The sequence below is a fragment of the Cervus elaphus genome, chromosome 9 (genome assembly GCF_910594005.1).
Source record: "Cervus elaphus chromosome 9, mCerEla1.1, whole genome shotgun sequence".
Taxonomy (NCBI): Eukaryota; Metazoa; Chordata; class Mammalia; order Artiodactyla; family Cervidae; genus Cervus; species Cervus elaphus.
The window spans coordinates 106,208,104-106,232,233 of record NC_057823.1 but is presented as its reverse complement, the minus strand read 5'-3'; the positions used below and the strand labels follow the sequence as shown (position 1 = coordinate 106,232,233).

General features: G+C 34.3%; 2 protein-coding genes across 2 annotated transcripts in view; one reads left to right on the top strand and one right to left on the bottom strand.

Annotated features, from left to right (window-relative positions):
* The window catches only part of FBXL17 (F-box and leucine rich repeat protein 17), a 498,904-nt gene that overhangs the window by 47,087 nt on the left and 427,687 nt on the right, over window positions 1-24,130 (top strand). The window lies entirely within an intron of this gene.
* Window positions 10,432-10,881, bottom strand: LOC122700675 (60S ribosomal protein L34-like). The gene has a single exon (XM_043913750.1). The coding sequence runs from the start codon at window positions 10,827-10,829 to the stop codon at window positions 10,476-10,478; it is 354 nt and encodes a 117-aa protein (XP_043769685.1). The 5' UTR covers window positions 10,830-10,881; the 3' UTR covers window positions 10,432-10,475.

Sequence of the window (24,130 nt, the reverse complement as noted above, 5' to 3'; positions counted from 1 at the left end):
CTCTCTTGGTTTCCTTTTTCCAGGCTGGAGGCATTTTAGGGAATGAATGAAGCAAACACTTAAGTTTGAGTTGAACTGAATTCATCCCATGATCCAATTGTTTCTTAATCATGTGATACAGTTAGTTATCTTAATTTTTGTACTTTGATCTCCTTATTTGTAGAAAGGATATAATACTACCTCAGACTTGCTCTTAGGCAGATCAGACTAAAGGAGATTGAGGTGAAGTATGAAATATTGTTGTTCAGTCACTCAGTTGTGTCCAGCTCATTGCCACCCCATGGACTGCAGCACGCCAGGCCTCCCTGACCTTTGCTCTCCCAATGCCTGCTCAAATTCACGTCCATTGAGTCAGTGATGCCATCCAACCATCTCATCCTCTTTTGTCCCCTTCTCCTCCTGCCTTCAGTCTTTCCAGCATCAGGGTCTTTTCCAGTGAGTCAGCTTTTCACATTAGGTGGCCAGAGTATTAGAGCTTCAGCTTCAGCATCAGTCCTTCCAATGAACACCCAGGACTGATCTCCTTTAGGATGGACTGGTTGGATCTCCTTGCAGTCCAAGGGACTCTCAAGAGTCTTCTCCAACACCACAGTTCAAAAGCATCAATTCTTCAGTGCTCAGCTTTCTTTATAGTCCAACTCTCACATCCATACATAACCACTGGAAAAACCACAGCTTTGACTGTATGGACTTCTGTTGGCAAAGTAATGTCTCTGCCTTTTAATATGCTTGTATATAGTTCCAAATATAGAAGTCTTTATTAAAAGCCTTTTTCTTCCTCTCCTGATCGGAGTTCACTTTCTGGAGTCTGCCAGTTTGAACTGGCCTGACAGTTTCCTGATCTCATCCATTAGTTACCCACAGTTTAATTCTTCTTTTGCTGCTTGCTGTAATTTGAGGTTGTTGAAGCAGTTAAGTGAATAGACTGGTAGCCATATTATCATCAACTATGGTAAGTGAGGTAAACATTTGCATCAGAGCTTATTAAATAGCAGTAACTAATTCAGCATTCTATTAAGGCTTGTCTTTCCTGACTCTTTTGCTTTTCAACTTAGAGTGAATATATTGAGGGATTTGGTCCCCACTACCCTCCAATACCCCCACTACATTCTTGTTATCTTATTCCTGAAATACTCCTTGAGAAGTGAGTTTACTTGTAATCCCTGATATAAGTGATGTACATTTATGAAGGATTCCATTTTATAAGTACTCACTTTGGCTTCCAGAGTCTCCTAGGTTGGATATTCGTCTTCATTGCCTTTTCCCCTCTGAGTGGACAAAGCATTTACTTACATCAAGAGTGGTAGTTTCCAATAAACAGTGGTGCACAAATACGGCATTCTAGAGAAGATGACATTAAGTTATTAAACTTCATCTTGTCTTTGTTACTACATTTCAAAATTTTGCTTTTAGTTTTTGATATTTAAAAAGACTTAGTAGTGGTTGTCTCACTGAGTATTTATCATGTACCCAGGCGCAATATAGTTTTACATGATTAATTCTCACTTATTCCATTTTACAGACGAGGAAATTGAGGCCCAGAGAGATTAAGTAACAATAGATAAATGTCAGAGTCAAGGTTTTAACCCAGATCTGTTGGATTCCCAAGCATTTGTCTTCAAGACCTTTGATCGCCTGGATACATCACAGATGGAGCTAAATCTATATGCCTTTGAACCAAGCAGTAATTTCCAAAAGGCATTATCCCTCTTGAAACATTTACTGACAGGTGCTGTAAGCCATCAAAGGAGGAAGTTAATTGTTAGCATGAGCAGAAGATCCTTTTGCTAGAATGATAACTGATTTTAGGGGGAGCTGCTAATACTAATAGAGATACACTGAACTCTTTTCTAGGAAAATTAGTAAAATTGTCAAAGAGAAAAAGTGTCTTCTGGATAGTATTTACTGTTGATATTAACCCTGTATAAATATAAACATAATTAATATTATTAGAATTGCACTCGTAACATTTTTTACTTTTCAAAAGCATAATGTATTTTTTATGAAGTTTGTATTTAGAAGCTAAATACTATTTCATTTTTGTCTGATAGATTTAATAAAAATTCTAATGAGTTAATGAACTGATAGCTTTTCACTCTATTCCTTAACATTGTTTAAGATGTTGATTTGGTGCAGTTAAAAATGGAATACCTATTGTGTGCCAGGCACTCAAATAGTGTTAAGGAATTAAAAAAATTATACTGCCAAGGAAATGATATCCTTTTCTAGTGATAAGTGCTGTGGAAATGCCAGTCGCAAAATAAGTCCTTCTGTGAGAGACCAGGGAGGAATCAGGAAATCCTAAAAATATGTTGCTTAATCTCTCTGGGTCTTGATTGATACGTAGTGACGTGGTGATTGTGATGCAAGCAAACATTTTTTGTGAGAAGAGTGCTGTTGTGGGAAATAGCATTGACAAAAACAAGGCATCAGAAAAATATATGGAATGTCCAGTTAGTAGTGGGTGTCAAAGTAATGTTAGGATTGTATCGTGGTGGGGGAAGTGTTCGTAGTTGGGTCTGTGAAGGAGGGTAGGGACCAGGTTGTTAAGGTTCTTGAGTGTCATGCTAAGAAATTTGTGTGTCTCTTGGTAACTGAGATTGTAGTTTGAGATTTCTAATTTGAAATGCGGTCAAATATTTCAGTCTTGTATGTTTTCTAATTTTAGGAAATTAAAAAAATTCAAAATACTGAAAAGAGTAATAACATCTGTAATATATGCCTGTTACCTAGACATTGACAATTGTTGGCATTTTGTTAAATTTGTTTCTTCTTGAATTAATAAAGCAAATAAACTTGAAGTCTCTTGTCTTACATCCCATATTACCACTATCTCTTTCTAGAGGTAACTACTGTGATGATCTAAAACGCTTAAAAAACCAACAGCTTTAGCAAACATAATGGACACCACAGACAACAGTACAGTATCACTCAGCTGTGGTCACAAGTAGTTTGTCTCTGTTGCTAAATGGTTAGCTTCTGGTCTGACATAGTCTGTCAGTCTGCAAGCCCCTTTATTTACTTTTAAGTTGTTTTTGGTATTTAGCTTAATGAATATGTAATTCCTTCTTTTAAACTTTTAGTGTTCTATATATGTATGTATCTCTTGTTTATCCATTTCATATTCAGGGACCCTTATATTGCTTCCATTGTTTTGCTTTATAGGTAAGGTTAACAGTAAAAACTTTGTGCAAGTCTCTTGGCTTATCTATGAGGATTTCTCTGGGATCTATTCTAGAAATATAATTAAAGGGAGCTAAAATATCAGATATACTTTGAAATTTTTGATAGATGATGTCAAATTGCTCTCCATGAGTAACTGAAATTATGGTTTACAGGTGTATCTTGCTGATGGATTGTCAACTCTTTAAAGGGTAAAGAGTATCATGTTTCCTTTTTATCCCATCCACCCACATGTTGGCACATAATAGACATTCAATAAATGTTGGTTTAGTGACTAATGGCTTACTTTTGAATTGGATATACTTTTAAAGGTATTTCTTCTAGCATTTGGGAACATGCTTTAAAAAGTGGATGGACTCAAGTATGTAAATAAAAGGTTGAAAAATAGGTTAAACATGGAGAGTCAGTGGTTTTCTGACTTTTTAAGTAAGTAAATTTCTTTGATCTAGTTACTGTATTAATGATATTGTTCTTCATTATCAAGTTAATCTAGCCAAAGTCATTAATGTTCTCAAGGATTATTTTCTGGGGTAATATTTTTTAACAACATGCCATTCTGATGAACTAGAATATAATTTTTATCCTTGTCAAGATTACATTGACTCGTACCTTCCTACCATTAATAAAATTGGTTTTATTTTGTTCAGTGATATTCAAAAGATGTACTATAATTAAAAGCCAAAGTTATTTGGCAAACTTGAAAAAAAGTTAAAATGTTATTTGACATATTTTTAAATCTGCAGAAAGAATACATTTTTATTCATTATATATTCTTTGATAGAGATTACCATCTCTTTTAAATCTGTTTTTCTCTTTTCCTCCTGTGGGTATCTTTCTTGTCAGGTATCTTGGTAAGGACTTAACTGAATTGTACTCCTTCATTTTAAAGGCACAGAAAACCATGAAGAATGAGTGCACATGTGTGTATCTTTCTTCTGTATACCAGTGTGCTAGAGGGCAGGCAGTAGCTTCAATAATATCCAAATAATTTTTCTTTGGATTGCATCAGTTTTTTTTTTTTTTTTTTTTTTACCCAGCATGTTTATTTAACTAATTGTATTAATTTAATGACATTAAATTTAGTTCACAGGTTTTGGGGCCCCATCAGCTGATGATAGGAGCTCCTCATATTCAAGCAGAATCACAGGTTGAAGCAAGCTTAGTACTAAAAACTCTGATACAGATATTCCAGTGTCGATAATGAAGAATTTATTACAGCTCAGAGTTTTGTTGTTGTTGTTGTTTAGTTGCTAAGTCGTGTCCGACTATTTAGTGACCCCGTGGACTGTAGCCCACCAGGCTCCTCTGTCCATGGGACTTCCCAGGCAAGAGGACTGGAGTGGGCTGTTGTATCCTTCTCCAGGGGATCCTCCTGACCCAGGATTGAACCTGAGGCTCCGGTCAGGTCTCCTGCATTGCAGGTGGATTCCTTACCACTCAGCCACTAGGAAAACTCAGAATAGGAGACTCAGATAGTATTTGCATATTGCTTTTTTTTTATCAGATTCTAGATTACTGAAAATAAATTTATTCTGGGTTTAAAGTTTATAGTTGATAGGTTATCCCTAGTATTGCAGTTCTTTTACCGGTGTTATTTTCCTCGTACATACTCTGTAGTTTAGATCCTTTCTTTTTTTTTTTTTCCCATTTATTTTTTAATTAGTTGGAGGCTAATTACTTTACAATATTGTAGTGGGCTTTGTCATACATTGGCATGAATCAGCCATGGATTTACATGTATTCCCCATCCCGCTCCCCCCTCCCACCTCCCTCTCTGTCCGATCCCTGTGGGTCTTCCCGGTGCACCAGGCCTGAGCACTTGTCCCATGCATCCCACCTGGGCTGGTGTAGATCCTTTCTTTTTAAATGTAATTTTTATTTACTTTTTCTAGGAGGGCATATTAAAAGATCAGAAAGAGATTTGGAACAAATCAAATTATTTCTCAAATATAAATGTGAAAGTGCTGTCTCAGTCTCTGGTCAAGTGCTGGCAACAGTTGATACTGGGTTGAGATAAAGAGCCCAATCATTAGACTTAGCAAATAGAAACTTTATAAGGTTAAATGACAGTGGAATGCTGGGAGTACATTAAGTCTGTCATTTATGAGCACACATTCTTCAACTACCTTTCTAGGCTGTCAGTCAGCAAGTGAGATGTGTTGCTTGGATCTGGTGAGAAGTTTTGGCTTATAGCTATCACAGAGGTGTTAGTGTATTAAGATGTACAAGACTTAATTCCATTTACTGTTCCATTCCTGTTTTCCATTTACTGTTTTCGTGATTAGGCTTTAGGGGAGAAGAATTTCTCTTTTTCTTTCTTTCTTAAGATGTGCCTTTCAGAAGGTCTTTTATAAGCTACAGTTGAATCTGACTACCAGGCGATAAGATGCTTCTTTTCAAATATTTTCTTATAGTTATTATCAAAAGATGCATTGTCATGAAAGTGCACCTAGACATCCTGTGGTAAGGACTGTTCCTATTTCTGCTGCAGACTTTGCTTGTCCATATTACCTATATTGTTTTTTTTTTTTTTTTTTTGCTGTCTTCATGTTCTTGTTAAAGGTCTAGAATGAGTTACCCAGATGAGAGTATTGGGGCAAAATCTTTCCCTTGGACTGTATCTTCTGGTTTTTAGTAGCTGAGAAATTGAAGCCAGATGAAATATGTACTATTTTGATATTACTTATTTTTTAACCCTCCAATTGCTTCCTATTTTATGTTGCCACATAAAATTTAGGTTGCAGAAAAGACCAATATTGTATTTTTCTTTAATGAGTGCTCTACTTCACTATTTTTGGTTTCTAAACTATGATAGAAATTAGTTACTCCAGGTGAGTCCTTGGGAGTAGAAAATTTGTTGAGTCTATTGCCAGGTTTTCATTGACTATTTTTGATTTAAGCATAATATCTAGGTATTTATCATTCACTGTAATGTGATACATAAACAAATATATTGCGATTTTGTAATCCAAAGATAAATAGTTATATATCAGACTCCTAATTAAACTATGTCTGGGTGATTATTCTTATCTTTTATTTTCCTCTTATTGAATATTTATCTCTGAGAAAACAAAGAGGAAGGTATATATTTATATTCATTGTTTTTAAAATGCCTATCAAATGACTATAGATTATAAAATTATTTTCATCATTTAATGCTAGATTTTTGTTTTGATTCCTCTGAGAACAAGGTAGAATTAGGTTAAGCTGTAACTTGTAGGTTCACTGAGTAGGAATCGAAATGTAATTCCATGCCTGTTTACTAGGTTAATGTTAACTTTAAATATTTGAAGATACTTATAGTTTGATATTTTATATGTTCTAAGTTCTTGCAGGACACAATTTTGTACACACACATATATTGATATATTAATAAGTACTTTTTAATCATATGTAATTGTAGTCAGTTCCATTGTGTAATCTATCATATATTTTCATAAACTACAATTGTTTCAGGCTTATGAGTAAAGAAGTTAAAGGAAAACAGTATGAAAGATAATGGTATATGGTATATTCCACTGAGTTCTGTCATGACCTAAGACATTTCTAAAGACTGACTTTGTTATTTTTTATATATACAACCCAGAAGTACTCTTGCTAAAATACTATATTCATCATTTCAGGAACTTGTAGTGGTTGACTACAAAAATGTTCTCAGCTAGCCTATTTACATTTTCTGTTGTCATCCTGCTTTCTTCCAATATGTGTTCAGGCTGAACTAAAAGATGATTTTTTTGGTTAAATACTCTTTAAGAATTCTACCACATTTATTACTTTCTAGTAATCTGTCAACTTCCTTTATTTTATTATTTCTTACTAATCCATTGATAATCTGTTGTAGGTTTCAAGGCTTCAGTCTAATCATGTAAGCTCCTTAAAAATGGGGATGTCTTTTTTTTTAATTTGTATATAGTAACTGACTGTATATTTGTTAATGTTTTGACTAAATGGTTAAAAACTAATCTTTTTATACTTAAAAATTATAAATTTTCTAAAAAGGACAGTTAGTTAAGATGAACCATTCTGTTCTTAAATCTGTTTGGTTTTCTTCTGGAAAAATTCTTTTTGTGCCCGAAAGAAAGATCTTAAAAATTAATATCTTTAATGAGGCACATGTCAGTCACTTTAAGTATGATTATTTATACTTTAGTATGTATATATAATATAGCTTTTAGTATAAAAGATTCAGTTTTTATTAACAGCTAAACTGGTGAAATATATTTATCCTATAGTGGTGTTAAGTGGTTTTCTTCATTAGTGTTCTTCCCAGAAAAATGGCAGTCATACTTGGAGGAAGTAAAATCTTTCCTCAAAGATAAGAGAGGTATGTCCTCCTCAATAGTTAAGTAGTTTTTAAGAACTGATTTTTAAAAACTGAATGTCAAAGCTTGTGACTTTAAAGTTTTTCTGTTTTATTGCAAATTACCTGTTAGATACTTGGTTTGCATTCTATTGAGGATATTTGAGTTGTTTCAGTGCTTTCACCAGTGTATTTTCCTCCTTTGCTTTCAGAAAACTAACAAAAATCTCTTGAGCTTGCTTAGAATTGTGGTCCTTTTTCTGTTGTCATTTTTAATCACTTGATTTTTCTTAAAAAGATGAAAGTTAACAAATTGCATCTATGTTTGTTTAGAAGAGCTTGCTTTTATTGTTGCAGTTAGAGATAAGTATAATATTTGATACATATCTTGATTGCATAGTAGCCAGAAAATATATCAAACATATCTGGCATTAAATTTAATTAGAACATCAATAGTGCATGCTTTCAACATGATATACCATGCAGAAGATTACACTGACAATTTTTAATACTTTATATTATTTTTTAAATATCACAAATTGGTTCCATTTATGTTATTATCTTTTTTTTCTTTAATATGTCCTAATAGTTTTATAGAATCAAAAATTAGGGAAAGAATACAACAAAAGAAGCATAAATAGGTATCTTGTTAGAATAATGTAGTTTATTTCATTTTCTTGGAGAATTAAGTGGCATTTGGAAAACTTAAGGAAAAAATTGGGCAGGTATTGGGTCAGCAAGCTGTATTGTTTATCCTTGGATTAAATTGTGCTTTTTCAATTTAGAAGTGCTACCTTTTTCTGGTATACCTAGATGACTTTCTTCTGTAAAGTCAGTCTGAGTGTGTATATAAGCATCATCTGTTTTCATATATTAACATTTGTTTAAAAACCATCACATTATAATAATATACTTGATGATACTTTTAGATAATAGTCAAGATAGACTTTTTTTTTTCTTTTTAAGACGAGTAAAATAGTGCAGACTACTGGTCAGTATTGGTATAGGAGGTATTTCACATACAGTCTTTTTCAAAGGTGTCAATCATTATCAGTTGGTGTATGGATTTGCCCAGTGTCACAGTTTCATTCTTCAGATGTGAGAGCCTTTCCCCTTTCTCTCCATCAAGGCATATCTTTCTTTAGCTGTTGTACATGTTAATTTCTCCAGTTATTGGAATTAACTTGTAATCACCTTAATGCTTACTCCTCACCTTTGAGATGTTGTATTTATCCATGTCTAAAGTTAGTTGTTTTTATGCATTATAATATTAAAAGTATATTGTTTGCATGGGTATATTATTGATCAAGTATTTCCTTCTTCTGACCTTTCCTTTCTTAAAAAAATAGTGACTTAACCTTGAAAGTGATCTTAGAAGGCCTCTAAACCTGCTTTCTGCAAATCCTTTTATTGCATGCCTGATGAGCTGTGTGTGTGTGTGTGTGTGTGAAGGTTTTTTATTAATGAATATGTAAGAACTCATGGAATATTCTAATGATAGTTGAAAACTTATTAGTGAAATGGTATCAAAGTGGTATTTGACCAAATTTTTAAAATTTCTAGCATTAAAAGTTATTGTTATTAATGCCTTAAAGAAAGCTTACTTATACTCACCACATTGTTTAAACAAAACTGGAGAAACTTATTTTCAGTACTGATTAGTACCAAATTAGTGTGAGAATCCACAATTTAACAATCTAAACCGTTGCCTCTTCTGAATATGTGCATTGTTTTAGGGGACCTTCCCAATTTAGGTGGTGTATGGTGCTAAGTAGTGGTTTCATTTACAATTAACATGCTCATTGACAGCTGGCCCTTATTAGTCTCACACCATGGGTTTGAAACTTTTTCCTTAAAGCTTTATAGTTGAATTACAATACTCTGTGTCCTTTGTTTTCTCCTGGAAAAGGATTTAAACAAACTTTCTATTGCACCTGTTGAATATGTATTTCATAGTAACCACCATGAAGTTTGCAGCATTTAAGAAGATGAAGAAGCAGAGATAAAAGATACATATTCAAGAAAGCTTGGTTTCACAGTTGGTGCATAATCCCTTCTGCTGTCATTGGTACCCTAACCCTGGACCTACCACAACAAAAGAAGCTGAATTGGAAATTGTGGGAGCTGGGGAGCCTTCAGTTGGCAGCCCATCGCTTGGCCCATAGGCGTTGTCAGGTCTCAGCTTGATGCCCTTTATTCTTTCTGACAGATGTGAGGTAGGGTCTACGAGGGGGAAGTCATTACTAGAGAGAGGGCAGTGTCAGATCAAAAGTAACCAGTGATCAAACAAGGTAAAGGGCTGTGGAAAATAGGCTCTCTTTCTGGCCTCAACACCTGCCTGATCACTGAAGGGAATAGTTCTTCTGTGTCAGGGCAAGTTGATTTTCTTTGATGTACAGTGAATTAGAAGTCAGAATGGAAGCTTCACTGGAGTACAGAAGATTTTTACATCCTAGTTCTTGAGCAGTTTAGATGTTTAAATGTTTTACTTTAATTATCTAGAGGTTATGGAGTCATTCTCTGTAGAATAAAATATAAGGACTCACCCATACTAACTTGGCTATCAATATTTCTTTAAAGATAGTATTAATAACAAGCAAATTTCAATGTAGTATACTGCAGGCTGAGAAGTCATCAGACTGTTTCTTTCAAACATCTAGTTAGAACTAACTGAACATTTATATAATCATAACGATGTATAACACATGCTAAGCCTGGCACATAGTAGGACCCTTCGGGGTGAAATTTCAAAAGTAACCTCATTAAGTAATTTTAAAAAATTGAATTAACTATTTCTCCCTAAGTGGGAAAATTATTACTGTAATTATAAGAAATTATTTTTGTATTTTGTCTTAAGGTAACCCTTTCTAACCAAGTTATTTGAAAGAAAATTTAATGAGACAGTCTCACCTAGGTTTTATATGTTATTCTTTTTTTTTTTTTTTTTTTAGAATGAGACGTTTTGATTTATTACTCAAAAATGGTTCATTTTTTATTTAGCTTTCTGACTCTGTGCTTGTGCTTTCAATACTTTCACAACGATCTTCTGCTCTTCAATAAGGAAAGCACGCTTGATCCTGTTGCGGACACACTTAGCACACATGGAACCACCATAGGCTCGGCTGACGTGTTTCTTCGTTTTAGACAACCTCATGAGAGCTTTAGGTCTCACAGCACAAACGCCTCTAAGTCGGCCTGGGCACACACCACATGCGGATTTTGGTGCTTTCCCAACCTTCTTGGTGTAAAGGTAAACAATTCTATTACCAGGGGTTCGGGACAGCCTGGTTTTGTTAGAGGCTGTATTGTAGGACAGCCTACGGCGGTATGTCAGACGCTGCACCATCCTGAATGCCTCTAGATGCCGTCCCCGGAAGAGGAAAAAGGATATATGTTATTCTTTTCTTTGCCCTTTCATCTTTGTAGGTATGTGACTAAAATATGGAAGAGGATGATATTTTTATCTTCATTAGTTTTCTATATGGATAATTTGACAATTGAGGCATATTTCTAAAAATTTCAGTTTTTCTTCACATTAAGGTTAAAGATTTGACTGCTACTAGATTTCACTGTCTCAATTTTTGGTATTTTAAATACTGCTGAATTTCATTCAGGTTCATAGTTAGCAGTCATTTGTCTTCAAATGAGAATTTACTTGAAGTTACTGATTTTCCAGGAAGATAAGTAAGTGGCTCAGCCTTTTAAAAATTATTTTTAATCTGATAATTTATCTGCTCATCTTTGCCAAAAGCTTCATATTTTTCTGTTTTTGATAATTAGGTAACATAAATCTTCTTTCTTCATTCAGGGTCTCCTTTTTAAGTATGTAATTTGACTTAGGAATTCTAATATTGGCATTGAGTCAGGTGTCAAATTTCTATTTGATTAATTTCATTTGGAATAAAATGTCTTGTAAATTAATATTCTGTTTCTATTTTTGAAACTTCAAAATTTAGGAAATCTTACTACAGACTCATTACACAATCTAAATTTTAACATAATGTCTAAGAGTGATATAATTTAGTAAATTTAAGGAAAGTATTTTTCTAATCTTAAACTTGATACTATTTAAATCTAATTTTTAAAATATTCTCTGTTGCATTCTTATGTTCTTTTTAGATTGTTAGATTGAGGGTTCAGTGGCTCCATGTTGGTCTCTTGGATTTTGTAACTTCCATTTATAAATTGTTTTCATAAATGTGGAAAATGAGGTCTTTTCTTCCTAGTTTTGATATACTGCAATTGTAGCAATTCCTGTTACTTGATTTATAGGTTAGAAAATTTACTTTTTTAAGTGGTAGTGGTAGTTGGTCAGGATTATCTAACTAATTATTAATTTGATATGGAGGTAAGTGAATTTTAACCTTACCAAATGACCTTTATGTTTTGCTTACCAGTTTAGAGTATCACTGGTAGTTTAATAAATCCAACCATTTTCATCTTTCATAAGAATAAGATGATTGTACTAAATTTCTTTGACTGCTACATATATTATGACTTTTTAATAACAAGTTTTGGGGGGAATAAAAACTACATTAAATATTTATATTGGTTTTAAGACTTTGATTTTGTGCTTAGTCATATCTAGACTCCTTGTGACCCTTTGGACTGTAGCCTGGCAGGCTTCTTTCCCCATGGGATTTCCCAGGCAAGAATACTGAAATGGGTTGCCATTTCCTCCTCCAAGGGATCTTCCTGACCCAGGAATTGAACCACATCTCCTGCATTGGCAGGTGGATTCTTTACCGCTGTGCCATCAGGGACGCCTCCTGTGATTTTAGAGCCACTCAGGTGTAGAATGGCTTCCCTGGTGGTGAAGATATATACATATATTCATATCTGCCTTTATATTTTTGCAAATATGGTTGGTTATACCTCAGAGTGGTTCATTCTCGGTACCTAGGTATTTTCTGTATATCTAGGAATAGTTAGTTTAATGATATGTAAATATTGAGTGAACTAACTGATAAAATATTTTTGGAGATCACATTAGCACATTTCAACTTTGATTGCCACCAATTTTTTCCTTTGAACAAGTTACAACCAATCATATCTGTAAGAATGTGGAATAGAGAATAAATTTTTGTACCAGTTTCTACTTTCAGAGAGTTTCAGTCTAAATGGAGATCTCAAATGTGTGTGTATATATGTGCTTATACATAAATACATATGTAATATATATTTGTGTCTATATATTCAAAATAATATAAGATAGTGAAGTAATTTCAACTTAATGTAATTTGAATTTAAAAGGGAGTTTTTTGTTCCCTGGATTATGCTTCTTTGCTTTATGAAGGAGTCTGAGGTGTCCACATTGAGGGTTGATTTGTCTTTCTTTGCTCTCTAAAGTATATCTTAGTGAGATTGCCTGAGTGATAAATACAGCTGGCATTAAGTGTTTAGGGTTATAGTTTGAGAAGCTGCATGCAGTTCATTCCATTTAGTGTTTTATAATGTAAGGCATACCTGAAGAAGCAAAGCAGTAAATCCCTTGCATGCTTCTTAGAAGTGTCAGATAGCTTCAGGAAGGTATGGTGGTTTAGTTTTGGTATAGTTCCTTTGGTTTTTCTCAGTGTAGACCAATCATTTAGGTAATTTATTGGAAAAAAAATTATTAAATACATTGTGGTTTTAGAAAAAGCAGAGGAACCAGAGATCAAATTGCCAACATCTGATGGATCCTTGAAAAAGCAAGAGAGTTCTAGAAAAACATCTATTTCTGATTTATTGACTATGCCAAAGTGTTTGACTGTGTGGACCACAATAAACTGTGGAAAATTCTGAAAGAGATGGGAATATCAGACCACCTGACCTGCCTCTTGAGAAACCTGTATACAGGTCAGGAAGTGACAGTTCCTAGACATGGAGCAACAGACTGTTCAAAATCGGGAAAGGAGTATGTCAAGACTAGATTGTCACCCTGCTTATTTAACTCATATGCAGAGTACGTCATGCGAAATGCTGGGCTGGAAGAAGCACAAACTGGAATCAAGACTGCCGGGAGAAATATCAATAATCTCAGATATGCAGATGACACCACCCTTATGCAGAAAGTGAAGAATTAAAGACCCTCTTGATGAAAGTGAAAGAGGAGAGTCAAAAAGTTGGCTTAAAGCTCAACATTCAGAAAACTAAGATCATGGCATCTGGTCCCATCACTTCATGGCAGATAGATGGGGAAACAGTGGCTGACTTTATTTTTCTGGGCTCCAAAATCACTGCAGATGGTGATTGTAGCCATGAAATTAAAAGACACTTACTCCTTGGAAGGAAAGTTATGAGCAACCAAGACAGCATATTAAAAAGCAGAGACATTACGTTGCCAACAAAGGTCCATCTGGTCAAGGCTATGGTTTTTCCAGTGGTCATGTATGGATGTGAGAGTTGGACTATAAAGAAAGCTGAGCGCCAAGGAATTGATGCTTTTGAACTGTAGTGTTGGAGAAGACTCTTGAGAGTCCCTTGGACTGCAAGGGGATCCAACCAGTCCTTCCTAAAGGAGATCAGTCCATTGGAAGGACTGATGTTGAAGCTGAAACTCCAATCCTTTGGCCATCTGATGTGAAGAGCTGACTCATTTGAAAAGACCCTGATGCTGGGGAAGATTGAGGGCAGGAGAAGGGGACGACAGAGGATGAGATGGTTGGATGGCATCACCGACTCAATGGCATAAGTTTGAGTAAGCTCTGGGAGTTGGTAATGGACAGGGAGGCCTAGTGCTGCGGTCCATAGGGTTGCAAAGAGTCGGACACGACTGAGCGACTGAACGGAACTGAATACCTAGCAGTGGAATTGCTGGATCATATGATAGTTCTGTTTTAGTTTTCTGAAGACGTACATTTTAATTTAAAAAGCTACACTGCATATTCTGTTCTACAGGCTTCAATATTTGTGAATATTTTGGCTCTTCTTTCCTTTTGTTCCCCACTAGAAATGATAATGCCTATAAATTTCAATGGTTTTCTAGCAGAAGAATATATTTTCATATGTATCCTTTTTATTATATCTTGTTGATAGCTTTCATAAAACTAAGAAGCATGTCTTCTCTACATACTATTCTTCATCTCTCTGCCAGGTGTTTTTGTTTTTCTTTTAAATAGTGACCATGTCTGCTGCTGGAGTTTTCTGAGAACATCAGATAGTTTTACTCTTAGAAGCGGGATAAGAATAAACAACGTACTTTAAGAACTCCTTGATACTCTTATGTTCCGTTATATCATTAAGGGAGATATTTTTCTTGTGAGAAGTAACTGATGCTTTCCTTTAGACAGACAAAGAAACACAGTGACCCCTTTTAGTGCTTGCTTATTCTCATCAAAAGGGTGAGGCAAGATAGCTTCTGTGTCAGATAGGTATTGATTTCAACTCCAGCACTACCAATGACCAGTTTATAAGTTCTGAATTTCTAAAGCACTTGGATTTAAATTTCTTGAAGATTTGATTTCCTTAGGTTAAATGGACATGGGTTTGAACAAACTCTGGGAGATAGTGAAGGCCTAGAAGCCTGGCATGCTGCAGTCCATGGGGTTGCAAAGAGCCCAACACAGTTTAGCAACTGAGGAACAACAGGTGTTTAAATTGGAGATGATACCATTTACTCTGCTTGACCTTTGATGAAGTTACATGGATTGGGATGGTGTATATGTATCATCAAACAAGGCATCTTGGCAAATAGCAATTCATAAAATGTTTAACTTTCTCTCTTTTCTTGTTAACTTCCCAACTGCCATTTCAGTTCTCTCTCTTTATGACTGAAGAAAACCTGGAATGGAGTTGTTGCCAGAAGGTTGCTGCTGGTGAACGTTTTCATTGTTGAGCAGCTTGGCAAGTGGTAGAAGTGACTGTTGGTCCCTCTATACATTTGATAGGGCCCAGTGAGCCTTCCATCTTATGGGGCATTTTTGGAAGTGTTATTTTAACCCCTAGTATTTGTGTTTTTTCAAAATATTACGTTTGTTTCTTTTTTTTTTCAATTTATTTATTTTAATTGGAGGCTAATTACTTTACAATATTGTGGTGGTTTTTGCCATACATTCTATGTACGTTTCTTACTGCTTTTATATTTTTTACTCCTAGTAACTTATCTACAGTGGTTATTCCAGTCTTACTTTTTTTCATGAATGCCTATCATTTTCCTTGCCATAAGCTCCCATCATTAGCAGTTAAATCCTCCTACTATTTAATGGGGAATATGGAAATTGTTAAGTATGAGCTATATCATATCATCTATGATTCACTTTATTGTAAGTAACAGATAACCTGACTCAACCTGCTTAAACAGTAAGATGTTTATTGGCTCATAACTGCTGTGTGTGGAGGTCGGTCAGGCTTTCGGATTGATCTGACTCAGTGTCTTTCACTGTGTATGTATGAAGTCTGTTCTTTCTGACTCTGCTTCGCTCTTTTCTAACTCATCTTCAGTCTAAGTCTGGATCCATTTGTAGTTCAAAGATTGTTGACAGTAGTTCCTAAGTACATGTTGTGCAATTTTGTAGTTAATTACTGTTTCCTAGTACCGTTTACAACATACCTAGTATGTTGTGCTTAATTTGATATTTGGGTGCAAAATATAAACATGGAATAATTGTTCATCCATTTACCCGTTAATGGACATTTGGGTTGTTTCCAGTGTTTCAACTATTAAATATAAACGTGCCGTGAATATTCATGAACAAATCTTTAATGGATAGAGGTTTTCATTTCTCTTGAGTGAGTGCCTAGGTTTGATATGACTGGGTCATGTAGTTTGTGTCGCTTAAATTTCACTCTATGAATAACTGCCAAAGGGTTTTACAGAGTGCTCGTGCCGTGTTCTGCTCCTTCCGGCAGCGTGTGGAGGGTTTCACGGAGTGCTCGTGCCGTGTTCTGCTCCTTCCGGCAGCGTGTGGTAGCTCCGTTTGTGCTCCATCCTCACCAGCAGTGGCAGTGGCAGAGTTTTAGGTTTTAAGTCTGAGTGGACGTGTGGTGGTATCTTAACTATGGTTTTCCTTTGCTTTTCCCTGATGTCTAATGATGTGGAGCACCTTTAATTGTGCATGTTAGCCATTACTCTCACTTCTTTTGTGAAGTGTCTGTACAAACATTTTTAAAAATTTTGGATTTCTTTTTATCAATTTGTACATTCTTTATATGTTTTAGATGCAAGTTCTTGTGTCAAATATGTGCATTGTGGTTACTCGCTTGTCTGTCTTTCCTTTTCCTTTTATTTTCCCTTGAAGAACAGGTTCTAGTTTTGAGGAAGTCAGATTTATCATTTCTCCTTAATGATGACTGCTTTTGTGTCTTGTGAGACAAGACACAAAACTTTTGGCTAGTATCAGCTGTTTTTTCTTCATTACTGTGTGTATCATATTCCTCTGCTAGAGTGTTAACTCCAGAGTAGGTAGCTTATCTGCTTTATTCATAGATGTATCTTCTGCCTAGGAAATGCCAAGCACATCGAAGTTGTTCAGGAGCAATTTTTGAATGAATGGGTTTTGTCTGTCTTATAGACTTGGAAGTTTTATACCAGTTAAGCAACAAAGCAGCCCCAGGCTCCTGGGAGCACCATTATACATTGCTTGTCTTTTTCTCTTCCATGCTCTGCGTCTCACCTGTCCTCACACTGTCTTGATTGATTCCTGGCTTCCCCAGTCCTGCTGCTCATTCTTTTGTTCTAGGCCCTTTATTTTTGTGTCAGTAGCGCAGTTATTTTCTTAAGCTTGCCAGATGCTACCCTCTTCCCTTTAGGGTTTACCTGTAAACCAATTTCAAACAAATCAGTATGATGTTTACTCTGTTTCTCAAAAATGCTGCTTTTTTTTTGTTGCAAACTGACTAAAGTTTACTGTGGATGATGAGGTAGAACCTGCCATCTTAATATTCGTCTTTCCCTTTGTTCTTATTTTTCACAGTGGTCACCTTTGTTTATTCTTCTCCTTTCTGGAATACTATTTCTTTCCCTCTTGCCAAAATGAATTCTACTTACTCTTTAGGACTTTTACTTATTCTTAAGATCACATCTTTGCCTAAATCGTCTTGGCGGAGGGGTTCATGCTGTCATGTTTTACCCTTCTGTATTGTTTCTTCTTTGTTAAGAATTCATATCTTCTTCTTCTTCAGTAAGGTTTTGGTTATAGAGGTGATGCTTCTTGGTTGATCACTTTTTTTTTTTTTCTTGAATGAATTTGATGGTGACACTGCCTGAGAAAGCAGTGCCTTCTATTAGCTTTTACCTTGTTTAAAAATCATTTTATTTTTAATTTTAAAACATACATAACATAAAATTTTCCATTTTAACCATTTTAAAGTGTACGGATCAGTAGTGTTAAATACATTCACATTGTTGTGCAACCATTCTCTAGAACTATCCATCTTGTAAAACTGAAATTTTATACCAGTTTAGCAACAAAGCAATCCCATGCTCCTGGAAGCCACCATTATACTTTCTATCTCTGTGAATTTGATTCCTTTATCTCATATAAGTGGAATCTAGAATCAGTGTTTGTTTTTTGGTGTTAGCCATCTTAATGGATGTGATTTATTATCTCATTGTGCTTTTGATTTGTATGTCCATAATGAGCATCTTTTCATGTGCTTACTGGCCATTTGTATACCTTTGGAGAAATGTCTGTGGAAGTCCTTTGCTCATTTTAAAATCGGGTTATTTTCTTGCTGTTGTTTAGCTGTAGGAGTTCTTTGTATGTTCTTTGTTTATTAACATGTTATCAGATATGTGATTCAAAAATATTTTCTCCCAACGAATAGGTTACTTTTTCACTCTGTTGATTGTTTCCTTTGATGCACAGACTTTTAAATTTTGATGTAGCCCAACTTATGTATTTTTACTCTTATTGCCTGTGCTTTTGGTGTCATATTCAAGAAATGGTGGCCAAATCCAGTATCATGAAATTTTCCCCCTGTGGTTTTTCCTGAGAGTTTTACAGTTTTAATTTTATGTTTAGGTCTTTGATCTATTTTGAGTTAACTTTTGGATATGATGTAAGGGAAGGGTCCAACTTCATTCTTTTTTGCATGTAGGTATCCAGTTTCCCCAGCACCATTTTTGAAATGACTGCCCTTCCCCCATTGAATGGTCTTGCCACATTGCTGAAAATCATTTGACTGTATAGGTGAGGACTTACTTCTGGGTTTTCTGTTCTTTCCATTGATCTATATGTCTGTCTTCATGATGGTACTATACTTTTGATTACTGTAGCTTTATAATAATTTTTTTGAATCAGGATATGTGAAAGCTCCAACTTTGTTCTTTTTCAAAATTGCTTTGGCTGTTTGGGGTTCCTTGAAATTTCATGTGCATTTTAGGATAGATTTTTCTGTTTCTGCAAAAAATGATGTAGGGATTTTGATTAAACCTATATATATATATCCCTTTGAGTAGTATTGACATTTTAAATATTCCAGTCTGTGAACACAGGGTGTCTTTTCATTTATTTGTGTCAACTTTAATTCTTTAAGCAATGTTTTGTAGTTTTCAGTATACAATTCTTAAGACCCCTTGGTTAACTTTATTTCTAAATATTTTCCATTTGTTTCTATTATAATAGAGTTATTTTCTTAATTTCCTTCTCAGATTTTTCATTATTAGCCTAGAGAAATAAAACTGATTTTTTTTTTGGTTTTGATTTTGTGCATCTCTGCTATACTGAATTAATTATTCTAATAGATTATTTTTTAGTTTAATATTAGGGTTTTCTATGTATAAGATCTTATACTCTACAAACAGAGATAATTTTGTTTCTTTCTAATTTGGTTACTTTTAATTTCTTTTTCTTGCTAAATTGCTCTGACTTTGACTTCCAGTACTGTATTAAATAGAAGTGGCAAAAAATGGACATCTTTGCCTGTTTCCTGAACTTCATAGAAAAGCTTTTATATATACTCATTTCACTCCTGAGTATGGTATTATCTGTGGTATGCCCAGTTTTCTCTTGGACGGTCTTGGTTACAGCCAGCGTTCACAGTAAACTGCTTCTGGATGTAAACTTACCAAGCTTATTGGCATTAAAGTTTTAAACTTGGTCTTCTATTCCAGTAAGCACCTCAGTAATATATTTAATGACTTAACAGGTGTTCATATGGCTCTTGTGATCTTATCATTCTGTTTGGGAAATCTATTAAATAATTGATGGCATTTTACAAATGATTTAAGAGAGCTAACGTAGTACTTTTTGCCACTAATATTTGGCAGGTCAGCCATTTTGATTTTAATTTTTGGAGAAGTTACTGGATCAAAAATAACATACCAAGAAATCTTGCTTCTATTCATTTCCATATTCTCCCTTGCTCCCTATATGTAACCTGTGTTTTTAATGAAAATATAAGAAAATAGAATAATATATTTTTATATTTTTTCTTAAATAAAAAATAGTACTCACATAAAGAATGGCATGCTATTTATACAAAAGTTAAATTAGTATATATACTGCACTTTTATTTTTTTCATTTCATAGATCTCTCATAATACGATTATCTCTTCCATAAGATTGCTTTCATTGTTTTTTTGTCTCTTTTGTAACTGTGATATAGCAGTTAATTTTTTGGAAGTAGCATAATACATTCATTCATGTATGTACCTAATTTGTGCCAACTCTCTTGCTAGTACAAGAATTATTAGGTCAGTTATACATTTATAATTTTGTGTAAGTTTATTTGTAGGAGGCATTATCAGAGTAAGATTGCTAGTGCAGTGGGTACAAGACCTGTGATATTGGTAGATATTCCCGGATTCCCCTCCTTAGGGGCTGAATCATTTTGCGTTCATGTAAGCAGTGGGTATGTATTGAGAGTGATCATTTCCCACAGCCTTGCTAGTAGCGTATTGTCAATCTGCTTGATTTTTGCTGTTTTGATAGGCAAGAAATGGTATCTGAGTTAGTTTTAATTTGTATTTATCCCTTTATGAGTCTGATTGGGCAGCTTTTCATATGTTTAAAAAGCCATTTGGATTTCTTTGTGATTATTCATCATTGGGTTATTTTGCCACCAAGTTGCAGATCTTTCTCTCCTGTGTTCCTGGAGCACTTGTAATATATGTTATTAATTCCTTGTAGGAGTTCTAAATTTTTTTTTTCCATTTTGTCATTTTGCTTTAGCCTTTGCCTGTAGCACTTATGCCATGCAGAAGTTTTATTTTTTAAAGATTTAAAAAGGTGCGTTGGTCTCCCACCTCCCCCTTTTGGCCTCTGAATCTTCGGTTACAGTTGGAAAGGCAGAAGTACTTTCTGAATGGACTGGACTATCATCAACCACTTAAATTGTACAACCTAGTGTGTGGGAGAGACACTGAAACATTTTCAGGACAATAGGATGCAGATATAGTTTTATATAATAGCATTCAATACCAGTCTGCATTTGTGTAAGTTAGAGGCCACTTCATATGTAAAGAAAGTGTGGAAAGAGTGTGACCATTCTTTCCAATCTGCATTAATAAAAGACATGCATTTAAATTTGGTCAGCATTTGGGAAGAAGCATCCTTCTTTGCTCTTGTATCCTCAAAGAAGCAGCAGAATAAATATTATAAAATCCTGAATATATCTCTAGCCATAGTCATTTCAATATCAATTTCTTTCAATTTAATGCCTTATTGGTAATATATTCAGTAATTAAAGACTTTAAATGTGAGTATTGCTATAGATTTGACCTATTACAATAAGTGCATACATGCCACATAAGTAGTAGTAATAATATTATATTTATTGCAACAGCTGTTAGGCAACATGAAAATTATGCTCATTAAATATCACTGAATACATATTATTATGACACCCTTGCTAAGTGAACCAATTGGTGATAATTTAAATTTAGATTTTTGTCATAAAGCTTTGTTTGCATAAATAGGGGTTAAACTTGTGCTTTTTCTTTAAATGAATTTGTATGATTGTTCTGAAATTAAAATCAGCATTGTCTGTTAAGTTGTTGCAAAGCTAATCTTTTTTAAAAAAAAACTTTGAAAATAACCTAATCAAATATAATATGTTGAAAATCAAAGTTTCAAAGGATTATGGAATTACTTTAGCTGTTTATTTTTAATGCAAAATGTTGGATTTTCATTCTAGAATAAGCTGGAAATTACATATTTAGTAATTGACCCTCCATTAGTTCAAGCAGAAATTGTGAGAAGCAGAAAACAGTTTTGGCTTCTCTCAGATGTCAGTGTTTAATAAAAAATTGTCAAAACGTTTATAGTTCTAGCTTATAAAGATTTTGTTTAAAGCATTTTTGTGTTCAATAGACTTGTAAACGTGATTGAATTATTATAGTCCAATTATTTTTTTAGTCTTTTTTTTCCTCGACAAGGGAGAAGAAATGAAAAAAAATTTTTGGATGCTTTCCAAGAACTCTATGTGTGTGCATGAGAAGTTCTAATCACTTGCTTCAGGTCTGAGTTTTATTGGACAGGCTTGTCTGGTGGGTTAAAATCCCCTCTTGCTGTCGCAGATGATAACTAGCTTATTTTCCTCCCCTTAAAAATAGTAAGGGTTTATTTTTTATAGCTGTCTCCGACCTGGGGACATAAGCCACTTTGGCTTCGTATGATGCTGGCTTAAAGAAAAGAGTGCAATGTGAAAAGACAAAAACAAGCAAGGGCGTGAAAGACAAGGTAAGGAAAGGAGCAGACTCAAGGTAAAAGAGCAGGAAATGTCGAAGATTAAAAAAGGTGAAATGCGTTCAAAGGTAGTGAGGAGGGGGGTATGCAATGCAGATCTTCTGAAGGAGGATCTCATTGTCATCTTAGAAAATGTTTTTTGAGGTGATGGAATGAAATTTTTTAAAGAAAGTAGTTTTTTTTTTTTTTAATTAGGGATATCAAAATTGAGTAATTTTTCATGGTGGATAAATAATACTCAAGGCCAACAGATCACTTTTGGACCTTAGGACACAATTTTAGATTATACTTGATAGACTTATTTTTCATTGCACACATTTCAGACACACATATTTGAGAAAAAATATTGCTGCTCACTTTTTGGTAGTATCTAGCCTAGGTTTTAGAGGCAATTATTCTAGTTTTTTTACTTTTAGAGTATTGATTTTTATTTAAAATATATAATTTTTAGGGGTGGTAATAGTAATTATTTTCAGTATTAGTTTGCATTTATTTAAAAATAAAATATTTTAAAATATTTAGGAAATAACAATTTAATGCTGATAAGAAAATGTCAAAATCTTGACATGATTTCAAATGTCTTATGAAGTAAATTCTGTTGAAAAATTTTAGAAATTCAAGTTTTTTCATTTGTTGACACTTTCTGTATGGCAGTGCACAGCTAGCATTCATTAAATATAACTTCCCCCTAATGGTAGTTGCTTGTCCTGACAAAAATAGGACTGCTTTAATCCAGGAAATATGATACTTAGTTTTTGTTCCACTGTAGGTTTAATGCCACAGTGATAATTTAAATATCTAGTACATCTTCTGTTTTAAAAATGTCTTTATGGGAATTTTCTTTTTTTATGTTGATAATTCTGCTTGTTCTGCACTTAGAATGGTCCCTTTCAAGAATTAGATTGGTTATATAAATTTAACACTGTTACATGGAAGAAAACTAAGTGGAATGCCTTTTTTGAAAATATTTCTTTTGTTATCTGTATGTGTAGAATAAAACTGTTGGAAGGCAGCTCTGTTCCTCCCCACCTTGTGTCTTTCAGGGGGAGTAGACAGCAGAATGTTCCAGCTGTGTCAAATCAGGCATGCTTGTGTTTGGCCTTGATTTTGGCATTTGCTGTAATTTGTTTTTTAAATGAATATGTAATTTCCACTGTTGATTTTTATAGCTGTAAAGTTAAAAGAACTTTTAAATTATTAATTACAGTTGTCTTATCATAAATGTAATGGATGTTAGACAGTTGTTTTTGTAGCCATCACTTGTTTGGCTTATCACTTTAAATGCCATAGATGGGAATGTTAAATGTTTCACTGTTTGAGAGCAGTCACATTGTATCCCTATCTTGTTGCTAGTGATTCTTTGTACTGGAAGTCTCTCAAACCTATGAAATTAGACTGCTCTTTTCTCTTTTCTATTTCTGTTTGCATCCAGTGCCAGAAAAGCTTAATTAAGCACAGTTTTGGTGAAGAAGAATGAAAATAATATTTTAAGAATTATATACAAATAGTAAAAGATATCAAATGCTATCCATCTTTAAAACTAATTTCCAGTTCTTGCGTAAAATTCCATGTCATTTTTGCATGTTGGTTATTGAGGAACATTTTTTTGGTATGCATTTATTCTTTTAGCAATATTGGATTATATGGGACCTGTTTAAAAATTGAAATAGAAATAATTGCAAATATATTAACATATAGCACATACCACAAATATATTAATACATAATGGCAAATATATTAAGAAAGTAATAGGAAGTCAGTAAATATTTTTGCTTGATATCTGTACATCCTACCTGCTGTTTAGCAAAGCCATAGAAAGGGTATAAACCTGCTCTGAGTGCATTGTTACTGGATGTTGTATTCTATTTTTGATTATGATATAGTCGGACACGACTGAGGTGACTTAGCATGCATGCGCGCGTTGGAGAAGGAAATGGCAGCCCACTCCAGTGTTCTTGCCTGGGGAATCCCAGGGACGGGGGAGCCTGGTGGGCTGCCGTCTGTGGGGTCGCACAGAGTCGGACGCGACCGAAGCGAC

Excerpts from the sequence above, each read along its gene's own strand:
- LOC122700675 (XM_043913750.1), bottom strand. The coding sequence starts at position 10,829 with ATGGTGCAGCGTCTGACATACCGCCGTAGGCTGTCCTACAATACAGCC.